Here is a 12,692-nt window from a genome sequence, read left to right on the forward strand (position 1 = left end):
TGGACGCAGGCACCACGTTCGGAAAACAGTCTGAAACTCACTGCTGTCAGCACCCTTTAAGGCCACCCATCATCCCTAGTTCCAGAGAGCTAAGTCCAAATCTTGGCCTACTACACAAGGGTTATAATGTGCTCACTACAAAAGGATCCAGCGTCTGGGGGAGGAGAACCCCTAAGAACCCAACTCCGATGCTGCTGTCAGTTGGCTGATGAAATCTGCAGGTTGCATTTCCGCACGGAAGACACAAGTGCCTGAGAAGCCGCTTGCCCGTGGGACGTCAGCCTTGCTCTGGGCTCCTGCGGCCAGTGTGGACATGTAAGTGGCAGAAGAATGAAAACATGCATATCTTCGTTTTGCCTCTCAGGAGAAAGCTGTGATGCTCGCCTGCGTGATTATGGCACCCCGCTCTTAATAGTGAGCCTCCAACCTGTACAGCTCCCTTCAGTAAAAGAAGCTTAATTCCTCCCCCACCCCCCAGAGAGAATAGCTTTGTGTCTTTTCTAGGTTATGTAAACAATGCATGGGATTCTATAAACAGCACATGCTTATTGTGAGGAACGAAAACAACACGTGAAAGAAAGTTAACAGTCAGCTGAAGTCCTGCCACGCCTGCCAACCACTGGACGCTTTGTCATGTTCCCAACTTGGCTGGACTGAACTGTCCCAGAACTGCCGCGTTTCCAGTTAGGGTAGCCACAAATTCTTACGCAAGATCTGGAGGGCAGAACAAAGCAGGCGTGCAGTGGCTCGCATGTGGTTGCTCACCTTGGCCTGCAGCTGCTCGGATGAAAGGGCTCAGTGTCTGCTGCACGCCCGCACCATCAAGGTCTGAGGCAGCAAGAACTGACGAGTTCCCGCGTGGCCTCCGGCTCCAGCTCACGCCTGTGGCTTCCACCTTGTCCCCAGCTTAACATCCTTCCTGGAGCTTCGGGCTCTCGCATGGGACTCATCGCTCACTGAGACTGCCTGTTGATGTTGACTGTCATGGAAATTAGGAAGTTTTTAAAGCTCATTTGTAAGTATATATGCATTCCCTCTAATAGAAGAATAAGAGGTTTAAGGAAGAATCCATAATTTCAGTCCCTCCTTTTAAGGATGTGGAAAATGAAGCCTAGAAGGAAAAAGACTTGTTTTGAACACGGCTTGTCTACATTGTAAGGCTTGCCTCTGGGGGTGGGTGTTCAGCACAGTGGTGAAGATGGCCATGTGGGATACCCACAGCCCATGTCCGAGTGCCTGTGTTCCAGTCCCAGCTTCCTGCTAATGCACACCGGGAGGCAGAAGGGGAGGGCTCAGGTACTTGGGTCCCTGCCACCCATGTGGGAGACCCAGATTAAGTTTCTGGTTCCTGACTTCTGCTTGGTCCTGCTCAGCTGTTGAGGGCAATGGAGAAATCTCTCAAGTAAAGTTTAAATATAATATAGTATATATTTTATATATATATATATATTGCCTCTGAAACTCCACTGGATGTGGTTTCTTCCTCAGAGAATACTGAAGAAAATCATAGCTTGGGCTGCCTCTCCTAGGCAAGAAGCTTCAATTCCATTCTCTACTTCCCACTACTAAAACTGAATGAGAAAATACAAACTCCAGTAAAAGGGCCCTTGCGAGAGATGACCTGGTGTGATGCCGGAGGGAGGCCTGCAGCCTTCAGGGAATGGGACACCCCCACTGGAACAGGCTCCCCCCGGGTGCTGTCAGTCCACTCAGAGAACTGAAGAACGTGTTGGGGACCGTCCACATGGCATCATCTTTAGGGAAGGCAGAGTTCTGCACCACACAAAGAGAAATTGGAGATAATTGAGTTCTGTGATCACAGGAGTCTGCAGTGGCAGATTTGTAACTGCTAATTACAAGACTTAAAACGTTAGTAAATGCCGAAAATCATTTCTGCAAAGCCCTCCTGGGGTTGCGTAATAGTTGTCAAGTTCCTGGTTCTTGGATTTCTGAAGCTGCTGCCAGGCGTGCTGAGGACAGACAATCCCACGGAGAGCGGATGCTTTCCAAACTGGAGGCACGGGGACAGCCCTGGAGAGGAGGAAGCTGATGAAGGCGCAGGCCCTGCTCTAACTGAACAGCTTAGGGTTTCTGTAAACAGGATGTAATGAGGGCTAAGGAAAACACATGGAGAGAGGAGAGTTCTCAAAATGGGAGCAGAGCCCCAATGTACTGGAGAGACAGACATGGTGAGAAATAATAGAAACTATACCTTCTTGGTAACATACTGAATTACAAGGCCTGAATTTTTAAAAGATGCTCACAAAATGACTAAAAATCTCCTAAACAGCCATAATCCACAAAAATCTGCTTTTAAATGAAAGCAGAGCACTTTACTTCAAGCTTCAATAAAATCCAGCAGTAAACTAAGACTGGCTGGAGAAGGCACTTGCATATACCAGGATAGAAAAAAATGTGGCAAGAAAGTAGAGAAGCAACCTACGAACTCATTCCTCGACATCAGAATGGTTCTTCTCATCCCTAAACTGAACACGGTATCTTCTAAGAGAGCGGATAATCCCTCTCCATGCGTGTTTCCATGTAATCCAGTCCTGACTGGCTTGGGAACAGTCTGAAGGAGCAGAAGGGCCATGACTACTTGGTTCCGAAACCTCCTTCATCCCCCCACTTACTGTGGGCCCCGCCCGTACAGGACACTCTGCCTTCCCCAGCTCAGAGGCCTCATCTGAAACGCTGACACCACATTGCTGTGAAAGGAAGCTATTGGGAGCTTATCAGTGAGGACTGGTTAAAGATGCCTTGCTGCAGGTCAACCCCTTTTAAGCTCTGCCATGACCATCTTTAGGTCTCAGGAAGTTTTCTGGCCGCAGGACAACAGAATGACTTTTTTGATGAGAATATTCTATTAGATTTACTAAAAAAGAATGGTGCCAGGGCTGGCGCTTTGGCGCAGCAGGTTAAAGCCCTGGCCGGAGGCGCTGGTGTCCCATATGGGCGCCAGTCCCAAGCTGCTGCTCCTCCGATCCAGCTCTCTGCTCTGGCCTGGGAAAGCAGCAGAATATGGCCCAAGTCCTTGGGCCCCTGCACCCACGTGGGAGACCCAGAGGAGGCTCCTGGCTCCCGGCTTCAGATCGGCTCAGCTCTGGCCATTGCGGCTTTCTGGGGAGTGAACCAGTGGATGGAAGACTTCGCTCTCTGTCTCTACCTCTCTCTGTAACTCTTTCAAATAAAATAAATCTTAAAAAAAAAAAAAAGAATGGTGCCAAACAAGTTAAAACCAGCACCAACTAAAGATTTTAATTTCAAAAGATTAAGTTAGAATATGGTTAACAGGGAAAAAAGATTCAACACTGGGACTTGAATAATTTTGCCATTAATTAATCTCTGCTCTTCAGCTTCCTTTTAAAGCAGGAACAAAACTTTAGTACTTAAAGAATATTGAAAATAACACAGCAGATGTGAGCTTATAAATTGAAAATGCAAAACAAAGATATAGGGCGTATTCTCATAAAAATTCAGACTTCACAAAGCTTACGTTTCAGATAAAGGAGAGGGGAATCCTAAGTAGCTGAATGGAAGCTCCTGGAAAGTTAGTTCATACTAGCCTCAAGGGGAGGGCCCCGTACCCCCAACTGCTTATGAAGCCTTAGAAGATGGGCAAAGTGCCAGTCATGAAGCCAGCTTTCAAATCCACCTCGGCACAGAATTCTACCTCCCAGAGAAGAGACTGCTGCCTGTTGGCACGGCCAGATAGCATCTCGTGGCCTCCCCTGCAGGTGTGGTGTGGTGCCCGGTGAAAGGTGAGCGAGATCATGGTGGGCTACTTCCAGACCACAGCTTTTAAAAGGAGGAAATCGTCCTTGGGCTTCTTTATTTAGAGAACTTGGGTTGAGAAAAGCAAGAAATCTCTGTGTAATAAATGAGAAATGAGCCACAAATTTTGAGGCCTATTTATTACAGCAACTAACATTAGCCCAACTAATGACTCATCGCTCTACGCTGGCTCCTCCTTCATATAAATCTGCTGTTTACACTCACTTCTCAGTGAATAAAAAGAAGGCACGCACACAGAATAGCCGCGTTCTTGTTTTACTCCACAAAATACAAATAGCTTATGCAGTTCTGATAGGTGGTGATTTTACAAGTCATCCACACAAAGTCTGACACCTTTAAATTTTAATGAAAAAGCAGATGATCTATTTGAAAATTACAAATTTAATTCATTTCAAGAAAAAGATATTTATACACTGACTTTACATAAACAAAAATTTAGACTGTGAAGCCCTAACATTTCAAAAGTATTGTTCTGTATATAAATCTAGTTTTATATCACAACAGTACTACTGATTTAAAAATAGAAAGTGAATCCATTGTTCCTAAGTAACGCTTGGTCCTCAGTTTATACAGCTCGCTGAAGCTGTCTTCACACACAGCACAGCACAGTGCCCATTCTCTGCTTGCCTAGGAGGAAGCCGTCCCCACCCGCATGATTCTGAACAGTGTATTGATGTTGTTGCTCCGAATTGCATCGCGACAAGCAGTGATCACCTGGTTCTTGGGTTTTCCAACTGTAGGAAAAGAAATCTCGAGTCAGTATGACCCAAAAGATTATTAAAACTGAAATTATAAATTAGAGGCCAGTTTTTAAACAACATAAAACTCGGGATAGTTAAATACGCAAATTTAGTTAACTCATTTATTTTACCACTCCCTGAAAAAGTTAACTTGGTAAAAGAATTTATCGCAAAAACAATCTCAAACCTAGAAACCAAAGGTTATACAGGAAGGGATTAATGCTCATACCCACTTGGGAAGATTATTTCTAAGAGAGGTGATAGCATGGACTCAACAGTAAAACTTGGGTATAAATTCTGAACTGGGTTTCTGCTTCCTTTGGTATATTCTATTCTACTTCTAAACTTTCAAGTTGGATACCAACAATAATCTTCCATCTGTCTTTCCTACGGGGGTCCTTTGTGCTTTTTCTACTAGGTTTTCTTCAGAGGATGCAGCAAGATCTGGGAAAAGGAGCTAAAGGTTTTCTTTCCCTGAGAAGTCTGAGGACGGAAGCCAAACAATACTCTGACTAAATGCAGCCAGGTGACTGGGGCCGCTCCAGGGTACTGAAGGCCCTTGCTAGGAACTACCGTTTACCACCATGTTCAGTGACTCCCACCCGAAACATTACAGACAGGTTCTATGAGAGGAGACTCACCTCGCAGACGACCTGCTCTCTGAATCGCTTGATTTACTGCTTTAAGGTTTCCTAACAGCTCTGTGTGATTATTACAGCGGATTTTATATTCATTTAGCAAGTCTTTATTAAGGTCATAGAGTTCCATATAGCGCCTCTTCATTGTTTTCCTGTGTCAATCAATAGCAATTTAACATCACTGTATCAATATGTTAAGAAACAAGAAAAACTTGCAGATTTCTTAGACACATTAAAAAGGATGGCACAGGGCCGGCGCTGCGCTGTAGCACAGCGGGTTAAGCCACCGTCTACAACACCACAATCTCATATGTACGCTGGTTTGAGTCCCAGCTGCTCCACTTCGATCCAGCTCTGGGAAAGCAGCAGAGGATGGCCCATGACCCTGGGCCCCTGCACCCACGTGGGAGACCTGGAAAACATTCCTGGCTCCTGGCCTTGGTCTGGCCCAGCCCCAGCCATCACAGCCATTTGGGGAGAGAACCAGCGGATGGAAAATAGATCTAATTCTGACTTATAAATAAAAAACAGTTTAAAAAAAAGGGGGGACCAGCACCGCAGCTCAATAGGCTAATCCTCCGCCTGCGGTGCCGGCACACCGGGTTCTAGTCCTGGTCAGGGCGCTGGATTCTGTCCCGGTTGCCCCTCTTCCAGGCCAGCTCTCTGCTGTGGCCCGGGAGTGTAGTGGAGGATGGCCCAAGTGCTTGGGCCCTGCACCCACATGGGAGACCAGGAGAAGCACCTGGCTCCTGGCTTCGGATCAGCACGGTGCGCCGGCCGCAGCGGCCATTGGGGGATGAACCACGGAAAAAGGAAGACCTTTCTCTCTGACTCTCTCACTGTCCACTCTGCCTGTCAAAAAAAAAAAAAAAAAGACTATTCTTAATTATATTTTTATTTTAAAAAAAAGCAACTGCTGATGTTTACTTTAAAAATATTGAGAAGTTCTCATCAAAATAGTCTATGTCTTCTAAATAAAGGCAAATGGCCTTCCTTTGTAATTAATCTGTGTCTTCTTTGGATTTAGGAATTTAAGAATCATCAAGCCCCCTGTGTTAGGGGGTATGGGTATCGTTCACATTTCAGATTAATATTCACGAGATGAAAGTGACTTATTCTTAAGAAAATGTTTTGACAACAGATTCAGCTTCATACTTTATCAAGGTTTTAAAAACAAAGGTATAAACTAAAACCACAATGAGATTACTATACAACAATGAAAATGACTAAAAATACAAATGCTGGCAAAGACACAACTGAAACTCTCATACATTGCTGATGGTAAAACAAAATGTTACAGCTACTTGAGAAGCTGATTTGGCATTTGTTATAACTTAGCATGACTTATCCATTATACAGTTAATGCTGGTTTGGATTACTTTCACTTTGGAATTCTCATAAACAACACCTTTACTAACTTTTTTAAATGAATCCTGGTTTGTATGTGCACAAATTTCTTCAGGCTGAATTTGTATACCCGGAGGAGAATTACTGGGTCGTAGGGTATACATATTTTCAACTTTAATGATAATTCCAAGTTATTTTCCAAAGTCATTGTACCAATTTACACTCCTACAAGTAGCACCTAGAGTTGCTGTTCCACATTACTGATGTGTTTAATCTTGCACCTGCCCTAGCCAAGGTACTCACATGTCCCTCATCAGACGTGCGTCCTCGGCTCGGACCAGCAAACTCCGGATCAGGTTAGAATTATCAGCCATGTCGGCACTGAGCTTCTGATGCACTGAATGATATTCGTCCACCTGGAGACCATGAACAGTCGGGAAACAAAAACATCTGGGAAACCAGACAGACAGAAGACACCGTCTACCACATCCGGGCCCTGTTCTGTGCCCTGCTCACTGCCAGCATCCTAGCTCCCTCCTACTAGCACAGCTCCTCCCCAGGAAAACCACTGTCGTACACACTCCCCCGTCGTGACGCTCCATGCAGGGATACCCACTTCCTGTGCCGTAGCACTGAAGCAGCTTGTGCATCAACACTTTGGGCTTTGCAGAGACAGCGTTGTTACACGCTGGAGCCATTCACATCCCTCCTCATCTTTCTTTGTTATTCCCAATTTGGGTTTTTGGAACATCTTATACAAAACAGACAAAAGTGGTGCACGAATGAAATGAAGGGCTAGTAGATGAAAATGCTAATGTGACAATTTTTTTTAAATATCTCCCTAAACCAAAGGGGATAGGGTAATAGGTACATATCCCCCTAAAACACTTCTACAGAAGAAAGCCTTGAACTAGCGAATTCTCTAATACTAATTCAATCTTCTGCAGCAATTATTAAAAGTTGACTATCATATGTATATCTGTTGTCTCATTAATCTAAGAGAAATATTTCCAAGTGTTAGACCACCACACCCTCACCTTAACCAACACCTTTCGTAATTCCTCAAAGTAGACAGGAAAGTCTGCTTCTACCTGAAGGTCTTCAATAGCAAAAAATGATGCCATCGACTGGATGACATCACCAGCCAAATCAATATCATCAGTATTTATAGTGATCTATCCAGGAAAAAACAGAAGTTTAGTATCCTCAGATGCTAGACAAACTTAGCTGAAACAGTACTAGAATGCCCCAATATTCAACACAATTATTGATCATATGCTCACATGCAGGGATGAATAAGGTAATATTAGCCCTCCAGGAAATTATAAACCATATAATTATGTGCTGCAGCTGGCTAAAAGTTCAGCTCCCCAGCCTTATAAAATCATTCAATCCAAGTGTTTTGGTTCACCTCTGTATTCCTAATCTTTTCCAAATGACACAAGGAAGGGGGAAGGGAAAGGAGTGAAGGGGACAGAAAATCATGGTTCTAGATGACATCCTAGTGTCTATGATGGTAACACTAACTGAGCTGGACCGTTTGGTTTTATGACCTTGAGATTTTGGTCCTGCACCTCACTTGGCTCTGAATGGTAACCACATGAGAAGCCCACGCCCCATGATATGCCACGTTACCTCGCCACTGGGTTTTACTTTTATACACAGCTGGCCGTCATTCCGCAAGGATGTGAAACACACTTGAAACGGAGCGTTCTGAATGGCAGTGTCTTCTAGTAGCAGGAAGTTCTGGCTGAGCCACACAACAACCTTAAAAATGAACAGAATGATGACAACTTCCATTCTTACAGTACAGCCATTCTTGAAGGATGAGTTCTTTCTAGTTTTACTGGTTTGTTAAAAAAAAAAAAAAAAAAAAGACTGAGCTACACTTCACCCCACCCCACCAGGGGAACACTAATCTTACCATCCCCTTTCCTTCCTCAAGTGTCACGTTCATAACTGTGGCTGGCCCGCAGCAGGCAGGGGTTACAGTACTTTCTATGTGGATATACTCCTACACGCAATGTATGAATGAGTCAGGTTTGATGCTAATTCTGTTTACTTGACAGCTATTTGGTGAATGCATCCTGGGACAATATAGGCTGCTTCAAACTAGTCTATTCTTAAAAAATAATTTTTAAATGAAATATACATGCACACACACCACAGAGACAAAGATGCATTCACCCCACAAGTTTTAATGCTAGTAACTGTAACACAGGACAGTGGTTTAGAACACAGTTATGAGAACTTGAGAACTGCCTGTTCTTGGTGAAGCCTTTGGCAGGCTCTAGCTGCAGAGTTTCTGGTTCTGCAGGCCAGGAATCTACATGATTAAAAAGCCTCACCAAGCATTCTGAAGCCCAGCCAAGGTTAAAATCTACTGGCATTAGTCCTTCCAACTTCATGAGGTGTTGTCACACCAATCACTTAATCCTCGGGGCTCCCTACAAGGTGGACACACTATCCTCACCTACAGATAAGGAGGGGGCTCAAACTGCTGAAGAAATTTGAGTTCCCCAAGATCACTAAGAATTTAGTTAGTGAAAGTAGCACTTGAACCCCAAAATGCTTCCAACTCCCAGTCCCACTGTCTTTCCATCTTGATGTAGATTCCCTTTGAAACACCAGGCCAGGACAACCACACCAAGACCAGAACAAAAGAAAGGGAAGAATTAAAAGCTGCTAAGAATTTACCTGTAAGTAAGGGCTGAGCAGGTAAATAATGTAATGTGTGTATCTTTCAAAGTGAGAGAAAATATCCCAGCAATATGTTTACAGAAGGGTTAGAAGCCAACTCCAAGTGATGTAATTCTTCCATATCATATTTACCAACATAAGACATTCATGCAATTTCCCCCTTCATATGAAACAACATCTAAAGGATTCCAAAGCGCTACATTATTGAAAGAAAAAGGCAAGCCACTCACCCTGTGTGCCCGCTCTGCAATGATGAAGTTCACATAACTGACAGGCTCACTGGCAGGGGCCGGGCTGGTCAGCGCATACATGGAGAATCGGGGGAGCTGTCTGGTCAATTCAAATACGTGGAACTGGGTGCTGCGGCATCCAACAGAACACAAGAGGGTTGTGTTTTATGGAACGTTGTTTCAAAGCGCAAGAATCAGAAAACAAAGTGTCTACCAGGCCATCACTTGATGCTGAGGACAGTACCCTCAAAACACTTGAGGGCTGGGGTGCTACAATAACTGGATCTGGAACTTACAGATAACACAAGTCTACACATATACATGCATGCGAGGGTTTAAAACACACTACAAGGTACGTGAAAAGGATTTTAACTCCCACTAATCCAAGAGCTGTTTATCATTAGCTGAGGTGAGGACTATAAAACAAAGGTACAGGCCGGCGCCGTGGCTCACTAGGCTAATCCTCTGCCTTGTGGTGCCGCTATACCGGGTTCTAGTCCCGGTTGGGGCGCCGGATTCTGTCCCGGTTGCCCCTCTTCCAGGCCAGCTCTCTGCTGTGGCCTGGGGGTGCAGTGGAGGATGGCCCAAGTCCTTAGGCCCTGCACCCCATGGGAGACCAGGAGAAGCACCTGGCTCCTGCCATTGGATCAGTGCGCTGGCCGCAGCGGCCATTGGAGGGTGAACCAACGGCAAAGGAAGACCTTTCTCTCTGTCTCTCTCTCTTACTGTCCACTCTGCCTGTCAAAAAATAAAAAAAAAAAAAAAAAACAAAGGTACAGCCTGGCCCCTATAACCCTTATATTCTTAGTAGGCTGAGAGGTAACAAATCATGAATTAATCTTATATGATTAAAAACAAAACAATTATCTTAAACTTACATCTTGTTTTTTTTTTTTTAAGATTTTAAATTAGGGAATTAAAAGGTAACGGGCAACCTGACGGGTAGACAGACCGCCAGATGGATTCTTGGGCTCACGGAAGCCATGCACAATAGAAGATCTGTGCTGTGTGGGAATGAAGCGTGGCTTGTCAGGGGTCACCTGCTTCTGTAACCCACGAAGGCTTTCAAGTGCAGATCCACAGGAACATCTTTAGGAGGAGTAATTGGAACCCGGATGGAACTGGAGAGGTTGTGAATGCTGGGGTGTACCACGTGACTTTCACCTATAAAGATCCCCTCTGCAAAAATCAGCACTGCTCGGATGATGGTATCTGCAGGGAAGAGGGAGAACAGCGGTTGGAGAACCACTCCAGGAAGGGTGGGTGCCCCGAGACGCCAGCTGCACGGTCGTACCATTGGACGTGGAAACGCGCAGTTCTACGTGAGCAGCTTGGTTTTCATTCCCCAGGTTGACGGAGAGGGCAGTGTGGAGTTTGGTATTGGCTGGGATTATGCCCCGATGCCCGTCGGCCTCACTCAGTGGACTGCTCGATTCAGCCTGCAAAACACCCCGCCCACATTCAGCTCAGTCGCCCAAGTAGTAAACGAATTTTCCGTAAAATAATACAGCACATCAACTTCAAAACATAGATGCCCCATCAGCTTATTACAGTAACCCTGAAAATTCTGAGCACTTCCCTCCCCAGTGTCTCTGCTCTCCCTGGCCCTGTGGCAAACACCCGTGGCCCTTTCCCTGGTTAGAGCCCACTGTCCCCAGGATGTCTTTTCTATTTTTTGTGTTGTTCTTTTAAAATAATGAAGTTTTACTTGGTATGGCAAATTCAAATACCATAACATAGGACAGGACAAATTAAAGTCCCACACCTCAGCTCATCTTCCAGCTACATACACACACAGACGTAAGCACACACAACAGAACTGTCAATTTCTGCATTATTTGATTTTGAGAAAGTTGAAAGATGCTGTATACGTATTGTCCTTGCTTTCCTTCCACTTACTAATACCACAGATACCCTGTCAGCCACAGTGTATGCTCTTCACTCTTCTGAGCTGCTTAATATACCCTGGCACACGCACCCCATCACTGATGAATACTGCAGTTACTTGCAGCTGTTCATCAGTACAAACAGTGCTGCAACAAGGATCTTCGAACATTCATGCAACTATCTAGAGTTTAGCAGCCTGGAAGTGGTATTTCTAGATCAAAAGATACACACATGCTCTCGTACTTCTGACAGTCACCGAAAGGCTGAAGCCACCGGCACCTCTGCCAGTGGGCAGGGGGAGCCCACAATGCACTCACTCCTCAGCCACATTCGCCACTCACCGTCAGCCCCACACTGGCTCCATTTCCCCTTCACGCCAGGACCCACCTTGGCATTTTCCTCATAGTTGCGGAGTTCCAGCAACAAATGCTGCTTTTTCTGACTCAGCTCTCGGATCAGGTCCTGCTCTACACTGGTGTCCATGAGGTTCCCCCTCATCTCAGCTGTGCCCGGCAGGTAGCCTCGGACTGAGCAGAAGGAAAAGCACTCACGACACTGAGGAACATCCATGCACAGCCAGGTCTATGTTTAGGTCATCAATTACTTTTTTTTTTTTTTAATTGAAAGGCAGAGTTACAGAGAGGCAGAGAGAGAGGTCTTCCATCCGCTGGTTCACTTCCCAGCTGGCTGCAATGGCCAGAGCTGAGTAGACCCAAAGCCAGGAGCCAGGAGCTTCTTCCGGGCCTCTCATGTGGGTGCAGGGACTCAAGAACTCGGACCATCTTCTACTGTTTTCCCAGGCCGTAGCAGAGAGCTGGACCGGAAGTGGTACAGCCAGGACTTGAACCAGCACCCATATGGGATGCTGGTGCCACAGGCAGAGGCTTAGCCCACTACATCAGTGCCAGCCCCCCGTACCTGTTGCTAAAAACTAAAAATGAAGAAAGGCGTTTGGCCCAGTAGTTACAACGGCAGTATCCCTATCAAAGTGCCTGAGTTTGAGTCCCAGCTCCACTCCCGATTCCAGCTTCCTGCTAATGCACACCCCGGGAAGCAGCAGGTCATGGCTCAAGTAATTGGGTTCCTGCCACCCACATGGAAGACTTGGATTAAGTTCCCTGCTCCTGGGTTCAGTGTGGCCCAGCCCTGAGCATGGCAGACTTTGGGGGAGTAAACAAGAGAATGGCAGTTTTCTCTCTCTCTTTCTTTCTCTCTCTGGTACTCAGTAAGTAAATATAATTTTTTATAAAATCCCAAACACTGAATTCTTGTCTAATTTAAGTGAGTCTATCAGAACAAGAAGATCTGAATACCAGTTCTTTACAGTGGGACGGCCTCACATTTGGACCGAACCA

The 12,692-nt window shown here is 45.4% G+C and overlaps 1 protein-coding gene and 2 long non-coding RNA genes across 3 annotated transcripts in view; 2 read left to right on the forward strand and 1 right to left on the reverse strand.

Annotated features, from left to right (window-relative positions):
* The first annotated feature begins 655 nt into the window (after window positions 1–655).
* Window positions 656–3,899, forward strand: LOC138846392 (uncharacterized). Its single transcript, XR_011383870.1, has 2 exons — window positions 656–1,015; window positions 1,489–3,899. It is a non-coding gene; the product is annotated as an uncharacterized lncRNA (long non-coding RNA).
* Window positions 3,900–4,034: 135 nt separating this feature from the next.
* Window positions 4,035–12,692, reverse strand: part of BBS2 (Bardet-Biedl syndrome 2) — a 28,505-nt gene continuing 19,847 nt past the window's right edge. Inside the window, exons 9-17 of the mRNA XM_002711528.5 lie at window positions 11,725–11,864; window positions 10,745–10,889; window positions 10,491–10,662; window positions 9,451–9,580; window positions 8,156–8,287; window positions 7,558–7,695; window positions 6,824–6,936; window positions 5,177–5,325; window positions 4,035–4,529 (exon numbers count right to left, since the gene is read on the reverse strand). Of these exons, the coding sequence (XP_002711574.2) occupies window positions 4,423–4,529; window positions 5,177–5,325; window positions 6,824–6,936; window positions 7,558–7,695; window positions 8,156–8,287; window positions 9,451–9,580; window positions 10,491–10,662; window positions 10,745–10,889; window positions 11,725–11,864 (1,226 nt within the window). The 3' untranslated portion in view covers window positions 4,035–4,422. The remainder of the gene's footprint in view (window positions 4,530–5,176; window positions 5,326–6,823; window positions 6,937–7,557; window positions 7,696–8,155; window positions 8,288–9,450; window positions 9,581–10,490; window positions 10,663–10,744; window positions 10,890–11,724; window positions 11,865–12,692) is intronic.
* Window positions 8,325–10,597, forward strand: LOC138846393 (uncharacterized). The gene is made up of 2 exons (XR_011383871.1): window positions 8,325–9,879; window positions 10,224–10,597. It is a non-coding gene; the product is annotated as an uncharacterized lncRNA (long non-coding RNA).

This window comes from Oryctolagus cuniculus, chromosome 18 (genome assembly GCF_964237555.1).
Source record: "Oryctolagus cuniculus chromosome 18, mOryCun1.1, whole genome shotgun sequence".
Lineage (NCBI taxonomy): Eukaryota > Metazoa > Chordata > Mammalia > Lagomorpha > Leporidae > Oryctolagus > Oryctolagus cuniculus.